The following is a 17,416-nucleotide window of genomic DNA, read 5'->3' as shown; positions in this document are numbered from 1 at the left end:
TGCACTTGCTATTCCCTCTGCTCAGAAACTCTTCAGGCTTATAAATAAGCGATATCTCGGGACACCCTCTACATATTTTGTGACTAAATGAATGAATAAACATATTCTAAATTTATTATGATCTAGGCACTATGTTCAAGGAGCTCTGGAAACATAGTGGTTATGAATCGGGCTGCAAACTTCAGAGTCAGCAGTTCGAAACTACTAGCTGTCCCATGGGAGAAAGATGAGGCTTTCTGTTCCCATAAACATTTACAGCCTCAGAAACCCTGTACAGTCGCTATGAGTTGGAACCGACTCCATGGCATATAACAACAACAACAACAACAAGGCACTATGTTCAATAAAGGTGAACCACGATAACAGCCCCTTAACCAAGCTCAGTAACGCCTGCTGCTACTGTTGTTGTTGTTGTTAAGTGCTGTCAAGGTGGTTCCAACACATAGCGACCCTGCATAGGGTTTCTAAGGCTTAAAGTTTTTGTAGGAACAAAATGCCTCATCTTTTTACTGCAGAATGGTTGGTAGGCTCGAACCACTGACCTTGTTTTCAGTCCAGTGCTTGTCCTATGGAGCCAGATTAACTGCTCAAAATATATCTATTGACTGAGCCCAAGTGAGGACTTGCCATCTTTATAGCCCCAGAGGGGATGGGTAGGAAAAGGAGGGGTACCATTCTCCATTCCTAGACTTTCACCTGACAGTGCTGGGGCATACTAGGTACTGAATAAAGAACTGCTGGGTGAGTTGCTAAGTGAGTCCTGCCCTCCCCAAAGATGAGTATGATATGACAGATACCCCAGCTGTCCCACTGTAGCATCTGGCACAGTGATGGGGCCCCAGTTCCTGCTGCCCTTACCTGCCATGCCTCCTGCCAGCCACACGGCACAGGGACTGGGGCCTGCATTGGTCTCAGGTGTGATCCACTCATTCAGAAACACATAGGGGATGAAGTAGAGGCAATAACCTGGGACATCCCTCAGGAGCATGGCGTTGGCACCCCGGTACAGGCCTGCCAGACCCTCATTCCGCACAATAGTAGCCATGCAGTGTACAGGCCCGTGGTATGCTGGCTGCTCCCCCAGAGGCACCACCCTAGGCTTCAAATGGAGGTTGGCTGCAAAGACAGAAGAAGAAGATAGTAAGTGACCCAGGGAACAGTGGACTGGCTGTCCCCTGGTCCTGGACCCAGTCTCTACCATTGATGATTCTCACTCATGTGGCCCATTGGTTTTTAGCAAATTCTCTGGCCAACTTGGCAGCTCATACCAGGACTGTAAAGTCAACACAAAGATCACTTGCCAGCATGCACAGTTAGGAGCCAGTCCTGGCCAGGTGATAAAGCACCAGCCCCTTAGGACACCCAGTAGTTTCTGGCCAACCTTCACTACATCTTTCTTAGCTGCTGTGCTGCAAACTATGTAGGAACAAATATGTCAAACTAGACCAAGCTCTGTTATTATTATTATTTCATTTTAGGGGTTGAAAAGCCTAATGGGCTACATGCATGTACATGCATTCATGTCTGTGTAAATGTGACCAAAAATATATATGATTTAGAGTTAAACTGTCCTGATTCCAAATCCCAGTTCTACTACTTACAAACATTTTGACTTTGGCAGGATACCATTGTCAGCCTTTGTTTTCTTATCTTTAACAAGTGGATAGGATTTTGCGAATCTAACTAAGGTAATGCATATCAAACGTTCACATGGTTCTTGGGACTTTGTGCGGGTGGGTGGTTCTGTGGGTCAGGTGTTGGGCTGCTAACAGCATGGTTGGTGATTCAAACCCCAAAGATGAAGCTATCTGCTTCTGTAAAGATTTACAGTCTCAAAAACCTTATTTGGGTCACTATGAGTTAATTAGTAAGCAGTCAACAGTGTTATTATGAGGTGATTAAAGGGCTGGGCATATTCTCACTGGTTCACTTCTACCATGGTCAAGTTGTGTCCTGAAACAGTGTTGGTTCAAATTCATAGTGACCTGACATAGGGTTTCCAAGGCTGTAAATCTTTATGTGATCAGAAAATCTCATTTTTCTTCTGAGGAGCAACTGGGAGATTCGAACCTTGTGGTTAGCAGTCAATCTCGTAATCTACTACGCTACCAGAGCTCCTTACCCCCAACAGTATATCTAGCAAATGAAGTCATGCCACTGAAAGTTCTCATTCAGAAAAAGTGAGGAAGGCTCTAACCCAAAACAAAATGCCATCCACAGTTCTGACTCATAGCAACCCAAGTGTTGCTGCTGTTAAGCATCGTTGAGTGAGTTCTGACTCATAGCGAGCAACTGGTGGGTTTGAACTGCTGACCTTGTGGTTTGCAGTGCATCACACCAGTACAGAGTAAAACTGCTCCACAGGATTTCTAAGACTCTGGGTCTTTATGGGAACAGACGGTCTTATCTTTCTCCTATGGAGTGCCTAGTGGATTTGAACTTCTGACTCTTCAGTTAGCAATGATTAATCCACTGTGCCACCAGGGCTCTTTGAAGACTGTTCTAGATATGAATATAAAGATGGAAATGCTTAAGGTCTGTGACAATGGAAAGAAAGAGAAGCAGCATGTGAGGAAGGGCTGTCTCATTCCATTGTTTCAACAATCACTACAAGTAAATATAGGATTTTGGCAGCAGTTAAAGGAGCAATTGGCATAAAAAAACAAAACAAAACAAAAAACAGTTTTAACAAAGAAGAGGCAAGGGCCAATTCATGAGCTGGAGAAGCTGTTGATAATTTAGATAAAAGACTAAATCCAGAAGAGGATTCCTGTTGTTGCTAAGTACCGTGGAGTCGGTTCTGAGGCTGTCAATCTTTACGGGAGTAGAAAGCCTCATCTTCTCCTGACGAACAGCTGGTAGCTTGGGTTCTGCTTTCTTTCTTGTGTTGGCTTTATGTTCTTTGAGTTGTTTCTGGTTGGTTCTTCCTAGTTTCTATGTTCGCTTGTTCTGCTTGGGAATTCGTTTTTATGATATGTTGTGGAGTGTTAACTTTCTTTGGGGTTACCTTGTAGTCTACTAACTTTACTCTGCATTTAGGATACTCCATTGTAACCTGTAATTTACCTGGCATCCCTATCACCTGGGCTTCCGTTGCTGAGTTTGTCCCTTCTTTGACATTGATATGTTTTTGGCCTTCAGTTAATCATCCCATTCCTTTGAGTTTGTTGTAGTCTCATTCTGTTCTGGACGCCACTATCTGTTGGCTGTGTTCCAGATGGTGTTGCCATACCTGTCAATCTCTGTTTGTTGTCTGTTCTTGTTGGTTCTCTGTCCACAGAACTCTCTTTAGGATGTTTTGAAGTGCTGGGTTGGTTTTGATAAAATCTCTCAGATTTTGTTTATCCTGGAATATTTTGATCGCACCATCATATTTGATTGATAGTTTTGCTGGATAGACGATTCTTGGTTGACAGTCTCCCCATTGCTTTCTCACCTGCATGGTTTGTTCTGAATAGTCACAGCTTAATCTAATTTACTTGCCTTTATAAGTTATATTTCTCTTCTCCCTGGCTGCTTTTAGTATTCTTTCCTTGTCTTTGATTTTGGAGAGCTTGGTTATTATATGTCTTGGAGACTTTCTTTTGGGGTCTATTCTTCCTGAGGTATGTTGGGCTTCTTGAATGTTTATCTTCTCGTCTTTCAAGATGTTAGGAAAATTTTCTTCCAGAAGCTCTTCAACTATCTCCTCTGTGGACTTCCCTGCTGCTTCTTGTTCTGGAATGCCAATAATTCTTACATTATTTCTCTTCATGTTATCTAGCATGAATCTTAGACTCTCTTCAGATTGTTTTATCCTTTTAGCTGCTTGCTCTTCTACCTTGGCTATATTGAGAGATTTGTTTTCAGTTTGCTAGTTCTGGCTTCCATCTCTTCTAGTCTGCTCCTTTCCCCTTTCAGCCTTTTGTCTATTTCTGATATCTTATTATTGATCACCTGGACATCTTTTTGCAGGTTTTGAATTGTTTCCAAAGCTGTGTCAATCCTATTTGATTGTTCTTGCAGTACTTTCCTTACTTCTTCCTTATTTTCCTCGACCCCTTTTTGAGTATTTGAATTTGTTTCCATATCACTCTTCTGAATTCCCTCTCAGGCATATCCAGAACCCACTCCTCCTCCTCTATAAAGCCTTTGTCTGTCTCCAGCTCATCTGCGTCAGCTGCTCACTTCTGTTTTTGAATGTGTTTCGATAAAGTTGATTGTTTCTTATTGGTCATGGTTATTATTTTATTATCATTATTATTAATATGATTGGGAGATGGGCTTCCCTTATTGTCTGTAATGCGTAGCAGGTGTTGTTGGGTCTTGTCTTAGTGGTGGATTATTATGTTGTATGCTTATAGCTTGGCTATATGGCCATGACTGCTTCTTCTTCTTAGGTGAGGTAGGGAGGAAAAGCTCCCACCTCCAGGAAAGATGTGTGACCAAAAGGACCAAAAGCATATGTAATATAAATGCATGGACAGAAATCACCACTTTGGAGCAGAGATGCGGCCTTGGTTAACTTTTTCTGTTTCTTGCCCCGCCAGAACAGCAGCTGGATGATCCCCGCTGCTATCTGGGAGTGGGGCCAGGGCGGCTTAGATGCAGAGCTGCAGATTGGGGATGGCGGATGGCGAATGATGTCAAAAGTTGTCACCTCGCTTCCTCTCTCTGTGCCATGGACAAACTGACCCGCCTGATGATCTTGCTGAGATCTTAAGCCAGGACAGGGAGATTTTGGGGGGGAGTTATGTCGTTTCTTGTTCAGGATGCCCGATTTTTTTTTTTTTCTTCCTGTTGGAAATACCGCTTTCCGAACAGGGCTGGCTTTAGCCCCGCCCTCTAAACTCTGCAGTCGCTGGAGAGACTTAAAATGTCCGTCCTTTCCTCAGCAGTGTGATTTCTCAAAAGTGCCAGCTTGAGAGACCGAAATACTAGATCTTATGATAGTTCAAAAGCCATGGGTCTAGTATATGAATGTTTCCTTCATGAGATTCCCCTCCCTTCTTACCAGAGCTTTCCCTACCTCCCTCTCTTGGCTGTAGCCCAGAACCAGAACTGACAGCTGGTAGTTTTGAACTGCCAACCTTGAGGCTACCAGCCTGATTTGTAACCACTATGCTACCAGAGCTCCTTCCTAGATAAGTTTATTGAGGAGGCAAACGAAAGCATACCTTTTTTGAAAACCTGAAGGAACAGCAAGGAGAAGAATTCTGTTAGTACTTTAATGTAGTCCGAGCTGGTTTCATCACCTCACCAATGGATTGGGCTCATACAATGTGTTTATAAGTGGAGAAGCAGAAAGTACTTCAGCAGATGCTGAAACTGCTGAAAAATCCCATGATGAGCTGGATAAGATGGAGAATATCTACCAGAGGAAGGATTAGCTGAAGTTTTCTCTAAACTAAATCAGGGACTTCAGTGCAGCTTAGTGGTTACGAGTCGGGCTGCTAACCTCAAGTTCAGCAGTTGAAAACTACCAGCTGTCCCATGGGAGAAAGATGAGGTTTTCTGCTCCCGTGACCCAAGCCATGGTGTTTTCATGTGAAAGCTAGACAGTGAATAAAGAAGACCGTAGAAGAATTGATGCTTTTGAGTTATGGTGTTGGAGGAGAATATTGAAAGTGCCATGGGCTGCCAAAAGAACCAATAGATCCGTTTTGGAAGAAGTGCAGCCAGGTGCTCCTTGGAGGCCAAGATGATCAAACTTCATCTCTCATACTTCAGACATATTGTCAGGAGGGACCAGTCACTGGAGAAGGATATCATGTTTGGTAGGGTGGAGTGTCAGAGAAAAAGAGCAAGACCCCCAAAGAGATGGATTGGCCAAGTGGCAGCATCGATGGTCTCAAGCGTGTCAACAATAGTGAGGTTAACCCAGGGTCGGGTAGTGTTTCATTCTGCTGTGCATAAGGTTGCTATGGGTTGGTACTGACCCAATGGCTCCTAACAACAACAGCAACAAAAGATTTACAGCCTCAGAAACCCTGTATAGGGTCACTATGATTCGGAACCTACTCCACAGCACATTACCACCGCCGCCACCACCAGGGGCTTGAAACCATGGGCACAAATGCAGATTATCTTGCTAAAGTCAATAGGCAGGTGTAGGAAGCAGTAAGATGTTACCGCGAAATATATGAAACAAAACAGAAAAGGATCATACAGACAATTCTCATTGATTTTCTGAGTCAAGATGCCATCCTCATTCCCAGGAATATTCCATATTGTCCAGAACTTTTCACAAGTGGAGTTATCACAACTGAAAAAGTGCCAATGCTGTCCAACTCTTCTTCATCATCAGAGTAAACTTTTTACGATTTATGTATTTTAATACTTGTATTAAAATAGTTTATATGTAAATATAAACCCTCAAAGACAAATAAATACCAGACTTACCAAGATACTAGTAGTTGAAGGCAATGATGATGAAAACGTAAAAAAAAAACAAAACGTGAGTAGGTGGGGTGGGTATTTTATTTAAAGTAGCCTTGGTAGCATAGCAAGTTACAAGTTGGGCTGCTAACCACAAGGTCAGCAGTTTGAATCTAACAGCAGCTCTGTGGAAGAAAGATGAGGCTTTCTTAATATATATTTACATAAATATTTACAGCCTCGATAGCACACAACCACCACTGCCACCATTGGATTTAACTTCAGAACCGGCTTAGGACAGAGTCATTGTAATGGAATGCTGCTGTAAGTCAGGGACTCCTCTATGCTAACAGCTTCTTCTTAGGGTCCCAACTCTCAGCTGAGACACTGCCTTCCTCTCCTCCTTCCACTTGCAGTCCCTGCTTTCTTGTGTGATGTCATCGGCTTCTCCATGTTCCTGCCCTTTAGTACCACTTTGACTCATGACCAGAGAGATTTGCCAGTTGGGGTGCAGAAAGAACAGATTCTGGTTCTCAACTCTCCCATCTAGGAGGATTACAATGACATGACAAAGAAAGAAATGAATGACATTTGTCTGTGACCACAAGCCTATTCTGATGCCCAAGTTCAATTCCCCGTACACAGTGTGGGCTCCATTTGTCTTAACACGTGCCAGCCAAGAGGAAGAGCACTTTCGTTACATGGTTGAACTCCTAAGTCCCCCAAACAGTCCCATCTTTATCAGATGAAAGGTTAGGGTAGAACCCTCAGCTTCATGACTTCATAGTCCTAACTGGAGATTTGGCCATAAAGAGCAACTTGTACTTTCACCCTTCCCAGCAAGTAGGTGAGGTCAAGGATGAGGTTTCTATTTACCCTGAGAACTACACTTGAATAAACTGTTTTCTTCTTGGAGTGGCTGGTGGGTTTGAACAGTTGACCTTTTGGTTAGCAGCTGAACACTTAACCTGTTATATGGCAGGAAGAAAGCAAATCACTGCCATCCACATTGGATCAAACACAGCATAGGCAGGAAGTTGAATCCCAGCCACATCTTCCTTAGTGGATCCCACAGGTGATATGCAAAGGTAGGTGGCAATTTCTGGGGCACAAGCCCCTCTGAATTTAGAATAAGGTCTGATATTATAGCCTTTCTATGTAAATCCACTGGGCGGTCAGCAGACACTCCTTCTTGTCCCAGGTCCTCTATCACACTTATTAAATATCTTAATACATTATTCATTAAGCATGCCTTGGAGCATCCTGAAAAACTTTGCTATTGGACATAATAGAAATCATTGTCTCTGTGGACACACCTTTCCTGTGCCACTTTCATGTTCCGGTAACAGTGACCTGCCCCAGGAGTCAAGGTTTATATGAATCAGCTGTGGGGGTGACGATGAGGCTTTCAGGGGTTACTGATTGAAGGACAGTGTCCTGATAAAATCCTGCTTGTTTGGATGTGCAGATGTTGGGGAAACACTCACCTAACCTCAAACTGCCCTTGTCAACAAGAACCAAACCTGCACTTTACTTTCTTTTCCACCCTGGGCAAGCAATAAGGAAATTCTCTCTCAGTCTCCAAGGTTTGGAACATAAGCAATTTATCTTTTTATTGCTGGAGAACTACCCATTTATTATGATGAGGGCAATATAATTATCATAGGACTATCATTGCCTGGAGTGCCCATCTGAACCCAGTGCCAGGCTTGCCTTCTGGGCTCACGTCTATATGGTTAAGTGTTTGGAATTCATTCCAACACCCTCAGCACAACACTTTTTTTTTTTTTTTTTTTAAACTTTTTCCCTAGACTAATTTCAAACTTGCAAAAAGTCACACACACACACACAAAAAAACCAATATATAAAACATTTGCACATCCTCTTCCCAGATTCATCTACTGCTAATATTTTACCTCATTTACCTTACTTATTATCTGTATGTTCTCTCACTTCTCCCAACCTCATCCTTCTCACTCAATTATGTGTGTGAAATGACACTGTGTAGATGTTGTTGAACCAATGTATACATTTTGCCTAAGCTGCTTTCATGTCCAAGTAACAGTAACCTACCCTAGGAGTCAAGATTTTCATAAATCAGCTTTGAGGGTCATGATGAGGCTTTCATGGATTACTGATTGAAAGACAGTGTCCTGATAAAATCCTGCTTGTTTGGATGTGCAGATGTTGGAATAAAAAACACTTGCCAAACTTCAAACTGGCTAGGTCAACAAGAACCAAGCTATAAAGGTAGTTCCTGACTTAGAACCAGATTTCGTCCTGAGGATTCCAGCCTAAGTTGGTTCTGGCGTTAAGTCAAACACCTCTTTTTTTGAAGTTTTTATTATTATTGTCTTTTATTATAAACATCTTTATAAATCCAATCTTTATTTATCTTTGGGGGCTGGCATGAAAATGAAAACATCACCAAACTACGTGTTGAGACATTGTATGTAGTATATATTACTAATGATAAATCGTACAAAAAAATCCTCTTAAAAATGGACAGTTGTAAGTGTGGCCCATCATAACTCCAATATGTCATAAGTCAAGGACTTCCTTCATTTGCTTCTCCTTTTCTTCTGAGGGTAAGCAATAAGGAAATTCTTTTGCAAACATTATACTTAGTTTTCTCATACATACACACATATTTTTATTTTATGAATAATTCCATACATTATGGCGCTATACCATGTGATCATGAAGTATGTCTATGAGTACAAAACTATTTACCAGTGAGCTGTAACTCTCCATGCAGTGTTCATATACTTCAATGTGCATTTCTTAAGAATTGTCGTGAAGTGCTGTAGAGTAGGTTCTGACTCATAGTAACCCTGAATGTGGTTTTCAAGAAGCAGCTGGTAGGTTTGAACCACCAACCTTTCTGTTTGCAGTCCAGTGCTTATTCTACAGCATCATACCAGGACTACATTTATTAAGAATAGTACTGTTATTTTACATAATCACAGTGCAGTTAACAGTTTTGCCAGTGTACATTGACAATATTTTTATCTAATCTACTGCCTATAATCAAAATGTTTGAGTCCTCATGTCCTCTGTATCATTTCTCAACCAGGAGAGGAGCCAGTCAAGAGTCACATATTATGTTTAGTTGTCATGTCTCTGAAAAACAAATCAAACAAAAACCTACTACCACCAAGTCAGTTCCCACCATAGCAATCCTACATAGGGTTCCTAAGACTGTAAATCTTTGTGGGAGCAGAGTAGGCAGCCTTGTTTTTCTCCTGACGATTGGCTACTGGGTTTGAACCACTGACCTTGTAATTAGCAGCACAACACTTAACCCACAATGTCACTAGGACTCCTTTAGCTTCTTTTAATCTGGAATGTCCCAATTGCTTCCATTCACCACTGGACCAATAAACAATATTCTTATCAACAGAGAAAAGATTGAAGTTGCCAAGGACTTCATTCTTCTCGGATCAACTATCAACTTTCGCGGAAGCAGTAGTAAAGAAATCAAAGCTGTACAAGACCTTTTTAAAGTGTTGAAGAACAAAGATGTCAGCTTGAGGACTAAGGTGTGTCTGACCCAAGCCATGGTATTTTCAATAACCTCATATGCATGCAAAAGCTGGACAGTGAATAAGGAAGACCATAGAAGAATTGATGCTTTTGAGTTATGGTGTTGGAGGTGAATATTGAAAATACCATGGGCTGCCAAAAGAACCAACAGATCTGTGTTGGAAGAAGTGCAGCTAGAGTGCTCCTTGGAGGCCAGGATGGCCAAACTTTGTCTCCATGCTTCAGACATATTGTCAGGAGGGACCAGTCTCTGGAGAAAGATATCATGTTTGGTAAGGTGGAGGGTCAGAGAAAAAGAGGAAGACCCCCAGGGAGATGGATTGGCAGAGTAGCAGCATCAATAGTCTCGAGTGTGGCAACAATAGTGAGGTTGGTCCAGGACTGGGCAGTGATTCAGTCTGTTATGCATAGGGTCGCTATGGGTCGGTACTGACTAAATGGCACCTAATAACAACAACAATAATCTGGAATGTTCCAATTGCTCCCATTCTTGTTCCTATTACTCTCCTCATTTTGGTTTTTATCTGATCAGCCATTTTCAAAATCCCTAGACTCCTCTTCTTCTGGCTTCCTATACTCATTTTTACCAGTTTGCTTTTAAATCAAGGTAAAACTTACATGCAATGAAATGTTGAGCTACTGTATGTACAGTTGGTCAGTTTTGACAAGTGAACATGCACCAGTATAACCACACTCTATGGGGACAATGACTTTATATACTTTAACCACTTTTTGGTCACAGTCTACTTAGGCAGAACAGAGTCCCAAGCCCACCTACCCCCTCCTGATTTTCAAGCTAAAAGAACTTGTGATACTAATCTTATGTCACTTACTGAGAAGTAAATCTTCTCTTTTGCACAATGGCTGTTAAAGGTCCATCTGTATTCGCTATAGTGGAATGACTGATTCAGACTGGGGCCACAAAGCAGCATTTCATTCTAATCATGCTAATTCTTGGCCATAATATGGATGACATAAAAATGCATTGAAGCACCACCATCCATTAGTCAAAAAGCCACAAAACCCTGAAATGATAATGATGAATCTAAACTAATAGTTATTTTTAACTAAACAACAATAAGAGAAGACATGGAAACCTCTGGCCAGCTCCCAAAACCCCTGCTAATGAATGAATAATAGAATTTTCTTTTATAAAATAGCAAGAATTCCTATCAGTTTGTTCATGTGCTGTCAGGAGGTTTCCCACCTAACAGTTGTTTATGGCATGACCTAGGGACATGGCAGTAAGACTTCTCAGGAAAGTTGTAGTTGTAGCCTCTGACTCAGAAGGGCCTCATGTATAACGGAACAAAACTGCAGTGCTGAATTGCAATTCTTGGTAACCAGCAATGGATTAATTTTAGTTTTTAGAAATCTAATTTTAGTAATCTTTACAAAGTGTCACAAGAGGTTACTAGTATATAGTGTTTGCTCGTATGCACAACTGAATCTGTGGGCTTGCATGTCATCTACCCAATGAACCAGAGAAAAATCAAAAGGTAGATGCAGGCTCACAATTCAGCTCTCCCTGAACCACTGATATGCAGTCTTCTGCTCCTGAAACTCCAATGTTTGGTCTTGGAGTGTATATATGTGTGTGAAGAGCTGGAAATCGATTGAATCTCTCTAATCACAGTTTTTTGTTCTATGAGGATAAAAAGAATCAAATTTTGATTATCTTTTCATGAATACTTTGCCCTTGAGGCTAGTTTGTAGAGCTTTTTCAACATCAAGGGCTAGTATACCTTTAGCTAGTATATTGTTGCTGGGTGCTGTGGAATCATCGTGACCCCATGTGACTAAAGTCGGACTGCCCAGTGGGTTTTCGTGGCTGTAATCTTTACAGAAGGAAATTGTCAGTTTTTCCTCCCCTAGAGCTTCTGGGTAGGTTCAAACCTCCAGCCTTTCAGTTGGTAGCCGAACACTTACCTATTACACCACCAGGGCTCCTATGTTGTTGTTGTTAAGTGCTGTGAAGTCGGTTCTGACCCATAGTGACCCTGAACAGGGTTTCCAAGGCTGTAAATCTTTACGGGAGCAGAAAGCCTCATCTTTCTCCCACAGAACAGCTGGTAGTTTCAAACTGCTGACCTTAGGATACTGCAAAAACTTGAGATGCTAACAGAGCTCTTTAGGATACTGCTAAAACTTGAGATGTATGTGAGTTTGCTTCCCCAAATTCAGTTAGGAACAAGTTTAGCCCCAGGCACCCAGACTGGCAGGATGCCTGCCTGCTCCTAGCCTGTACCTAGAAGTGGACAAGGTCCCTCCTCTTGTCCAGTTCAGGCCTGGCCCTTGTTCCTTAGACCACACGCTATGACCATCAAGCACTACTATTCTGCTTGAAGCTCCTGACACCTTGCTATCTGGCCTCCTGCTTGGGCCAGGAGAACACCTTTAAAGGCAGATGCCTCTACAGAGGGATCTATGGAAGAAAGAGGTGCCAGGAGCTGTTTGCTCCCATAAATATGTGCAGCCATGGAAACCCTATACAGGGTCACTACGTACGAGTCAGAATCCACTCTAGGGAAGTGGTTTGGGTTTTGGTAACAGGTAGTTATGTACTGGGCTGCTAACTACAAGGTTGAAACCCACCAGACACTCTGTGGCAGAAAAATGATGCTTTCTGCTCCCTTAGAAATGAACCGCCTAAGGGGTAGTTCTGCTCTGTCTTATTGGGTTGTCATGATTCAGAATTGACTTGACGGCAGTGGGTTAACAGGAGTCTTCTAGATGGTACAATTAGTTAATGTGTTCAGTTGCTCCCTGAAAGATTAGTCTATTAAGAGGTGACTTGAAAGGCCTGATGATTTAACTTTAAAAAAAAAAAAAATCATTGAGAACTTCATGGAGCACACTTAAGCTTAGACACACATGAGGTTATCATGAGTTGTAATCAACTCAGTGGTAACAGGTTAACAAGTACCCGTGTGTCAGTCACCTCCTTAGGGGATTGGTTTAGACTCAGGGCTGTGGTCCCTTCAGATTGCCACATTGCCCCTCTCCTCAAGACACAAGAGTTTAACCAAAGCATGTTGCTGTACCTTTGTCAAGTACAAACACAAAGTAATCTTGTTTCTCTCGTCTCAGACAATGCTATTTAATTTCTTCAGTGGGCTATGACCTTGGACATGGAACAGCCATCTGAAACATAATGGCTGGTTACTGATCCACCAAGATAAGGAAGCAAAACCCTTAGGAAGTCAGGAGTGGCCATTGACCAGTCTCTGGGAGGAGAAATGCCATTCAGGCCTCCTCTGTGTGTGTATACATGGATTGCTGGGGGGTGGGGAGGGGGAGGGAGGTTGAGGAAAAGGAAAGCTGGGACTGGAGATGAAGTAGGGAATACAATGTAATTTCTCCAAAGGTTCTTCCTATAGAAAATCCTTGAAAAATCAGCTATCCACCAGGACCCTGCTTGTTCCTGGTCAGAGATATGTAGATTTAACAAGTGTTCTGGGGCTACTGGGCTCTCAAACTGGAAGTTGAAAGCATGGGGTTACTTCAAGAGACCTGAGAAGCCATAAGTAAGCATGATGGATTGTTATTGCTGTTGTTAAGTGTCGTCGTGTCAGTTCCAACTCATAGCAACCCTGTGTAGGGTTTCTGAGGAGCGGCTAGTGAGTTTGAACTGTCGACTTGCAGTTAAAACCAAACCTTGAGGTGCAGTGCTTATCCTACAGTGCTGCACCATGATGGGTTGATAGAATTCCTAAAATATATGACACATACAAGGGGACTTCCAAAAATACTGAAAAAAATGCCATTATCTTTTAATTTCATTTTTCCATGGACTTTCTCAAGCCCCTTCGTACATGTATGATCACTTTTATCATCTGTATAGGAGTCCTGGTGTGGCACTTTGGGTTAATGCGCTGGGCTGCAGAGTCAGTTTGAACCACAAGGTCAGCAGTTCAAGCTCACCAGCCATTCCTCGGAAACTCCATACAGGGTTGCTTTGGGTTGGAACAGACTTGACGGCACAGAACAACAACAACATAGGTGCTATTGTAAAGAACACAATAAAAAGTTTCTTAAATGTGTTATAAATCCATAGTAGTTTCTTAACCTACTGTTCTATAGCTGGAACCATGTTATATTCTAAAAGGTATCCCAATATTAAAAAGAACCATCCTACACGCCCTGTGTTACAGTCTGCTATTGTCGTTGCTGTTTTCTAGCATGTTGTTTCCCCCGTAATCAATGCAGCGAATTTCCCGGTGGCAGGGAACACTGTGACCCCATGCATGTGTGCCAACAGCCACTCAGTGAACATGAGAGCATCTGCTCTGGGCAAGTATCAGTTCTGAGGTCTCCCAAGGACTCGTATACTCAGTGCTAATCACATACTAGCCTCAACTGAGCCATGTACCAGAGGCTGTAGGTACCCAAAAAAACACCTAAACAATGCCCCACTTATAAAAAGCCAAACTAAGCTCATTACTGTAGAGTCGATTCTACTCATAGCGGCCATAATTGGACAGAGTAGAACTGCCCCATAGGTTTTCCAAGGCTGCATTCTTTACAGATGCAGAAGGCCACATCTTTTTCCCATAAAGCAACTGGTGGGTTTGAACCACTGACCTTTTGATTAGTAGCCAAGCACTTAATCACTGTGGCACTTGGGCTCCTTCTACAGCACTGGTCTAAGGTGCCACTGGAGGCATCCCAAAGAGCCAGTAGCATGCATTCTCCATCTAGGTTCCAAGCGTACCTCAATGGGTTGGGTTTGAGCTGGCTGATGTCTCCCTCAGTTTGTTTTCCCCAGATATTACCAACTGGGAAGCTCTTGACTACTTCCTCTTTTTAAAGAGCCCAGCAATTTCTTCATGGCCTGAAGAGTATGAGAGAGGCAGATGGTTTAGCGGAAGAGCCCTGGCTTAGAAGCAGCCTTAGATTTCAGTTCCTGCTCAGTTACTATTTACTATACAACCCAGCACAAAGGATGCAATTTTATTGCTCTTCCATTTCCTTAACTATAAAATGGGAAGAATAAGTGTCTTCTTTGGCTCTTGTAATAATTAAGTGAGCATTTGAGGTTGTTCTTTACTCAAATGTGTGGTGTTCAAATGTGTTTTACTCAAGACAAATAGTCATCATTCCTTTTGTTACTACTATGTCCTGATATGACTCCAGATTCCGGAAGTCCTGGAGCTGCCAAATTTAGGTAACTTTGGCCTATAGCCAAGCCTACTCTGGGTGACAACTGATATCTACTCAGGGCCAAGAACTATCAGTACAGATATCAAGTCCAGAAATTAAAATAATAACTAGCTTTTGTCAGTTCATTTACAGAAAAGACAAATGGTTCACCAATGGATTAACTTGTCCAATGATGTGTATGCACTTTCATTAATCTGGAGTTGCCAAGTGGAACCACAGTTAGAAAAAGAGCCAATTGAACTGCCCAGAGCTCAAAGTCTCCTGTGCCTCTTAAACTACAGGACTGTGTGCCTGACCTCTCATTCACCTCTTCCCTGCACCTCCTGGGCTGCCATTGCTCCAGCCTTCACTTCTACAGCCTGTTTGAGAAGAAGCCTCAGCCTGCATGGTAGTCTTCAGGATTTTGTGCTCCTTGTTATACTCCAAGGGTTCCTTCCTTTCCATGAAGGCATTATCAGCAGTAGAATGGGGCAATGTGTGGCCCTGCAGAAAGCTTACCATAGGTAATCCCTACCCCATACAGAGAAATCCTGTACCAAATTGTTTGGAAATGAGTGTTTTTCTTGGCATCCATAGGCTTTTGTGGTAGCAATAAAACTATACTGACAAAGAGACAAACTCTGAGGATTTCAAGACCTTTGAGGTACAGCTAGGCTTGTCTGAATATTTGGAGAGACCAGAGAAATGATTTTGCCCCATTTCATCACTACCCAGATTCTTAGGCACTCAAACAGGTCTTGTTCTCTGGTGTGTATTTAATGATTTTCCCTGTGCAGAGTCATCGCTTGTCTGCCAGTTTGTCGTTCTGTGGTGGCTTGCATGTTGCTGTGATGCTGGAGGTGATGCCACTGCTTATTCAATTGCCAGCAGGGTCACTCATGAGGGACAGGGAATGACCTGGTGACTTCATTTTAAAAATCTTATGAATAGCAGCAGGACATTTTCTGACACCTTGCCAGAACATGAACACATCAGGTTGGAAAGCACTCAGAATGTAACTGAAGAATTGCTTCCTAAATGTAGCATTGACCTTTATGACATGAATGGAGTAAAGCTTGGACCTTCAGTTGCTGATTTGGCATAACTTAAAATCAGAAGAAACAGCTATAAATATCCACTAATAAACAGAGTGTGGAATGTATAAAGAATGAATGTAGGAAAATTGGAAGCTGTCAAAAATGAAATTAAACACTATAAGATTTATATCCTAGGCATCAGTGAGTCATAGAATCTACTACGCTGGAATGACAAATTGAAGCAGAACAGTACCACATGCATTGTCAAAAAGAACATTTCAAGTTCTTTCTTGAAGTACAATGCTGTATGTGATAGGCTAAAGTCCATATGCCTACAGGGAAGACCAGTTAATACCCAAATTTATGTACCGACTACTATTGCCAAAGATGAAGAATTAAAGATTTTTAAGAAGTCCTTTAGTCTAAAATTGATCAAACATTCAAACAAGATGCATTGATTATTGGAATGTTAAAGTTGGAAACTGGGGAAAAGGAACAGTAGTTGCAAAGTCTTGGTGACAGAAATAGCATCAAAGATTGCATGATAGAATTTTGCAAGACCAATGACATTCATTGGAACTAATTTTTCAACAACTTTGACAGAGCCCTGGTATGGTGCTGTAAGACGAGCCTTGAACTGCTAGCCACAAGGCTGGTAGTTCAAACCAACCAAGTGTTCCTTGGAAACCCTATACAGGGTCGCTATTAGTTGGAACGGACTCAACAAGAACATCCATGTCGTCTTTACCAAATGTCATGTACAGGAATCAAACTGACTGTATCTGTGGAAAGAGTATCATCAATCATAATAGGGCCTGGGGCCAGATGCAGAACAGACCATCAATTCCTCACCTGTAAGTTCAAGTCAAAGCTGAAGAAAATTAAAACAAGTTCATGAGAGCCAAAGTACAACTTTGAATATGTTATTGTTGTTAAGAACCATTAAGTCAGTTCTGACTCATGGTGACCCTGTACAGCTGTATATGTGATAGGATATAAGGTCCACGAAATCATTTGGTCTGGCCCTACCAAGGCAACCAGAGTTCCAGCCATCACAGTGTTTCTGTTGTTGCTAAATACTGTGGAGTCGAATCTGACTCATAGAAACTCTATACAGGGTTTCCAAGGAGTGGCTGTTGGGTTTGAACTGCTGACCTTGTGATCCAGTGCATTATCTCACAGTACCGTTAGGGCTGAGTTAATTAAATGTTTGACCAACTATTGCAGGCTAATTTTTAAGTTGATAATTTTGTATGGTCCACAAATTATGTTATAAATTTTGGTACAAAAAATGTTCCCCACCTCTGTTGTAAAGGGTTCCCAAGGAATAACTG

At 42.1% G+C, this 17,416-nt stretch overlaps 1 protein-coding gene across 1 annotated transcript in view; it reads right to left on the bottom strand.

Annotated features, from left to right (window-relative positions):
• The window catches only part of SLC25A48 (solute carrier family 25, member 48), an 81,539-nt gene that overhangs the window by 11,193 nt on the left and 52,930 nt on the right, over positions 1-17,416 (bottom strand). The window contains exon 8 of the mRNA XM_006866213.1: positions 859-1,116. Coding sequence (XP_006866275.1) covers positions 859-1,116 — 258 coding nt within the window. The remainder of the gene's footprint in view (positions 1-858; positions 1,117-17,416) is intronic.

The sequence above is a fragment of the Chrysochloris asiatica genome, unplaced genomic scaffold (assembly GCF_000296735.1).
Source record: "Chrysochloris asiatica unplaced genomic scaffold, ChrAsi1.0 scaffold00087, whole genome shotgun sequence".
In the NCBI taxonomy this organism is placed as follows: Eukaryota; Metazoa; Chordata; class Mammalia; order Afrosoricida; family Chrysochloridae; genus Chrysochloris; species Chrysochloris asiatica.
Note: the sequence above shows the minus strand (reverse complement) of the source record. Positions and strands in the feature narration are given on the sequence as shown.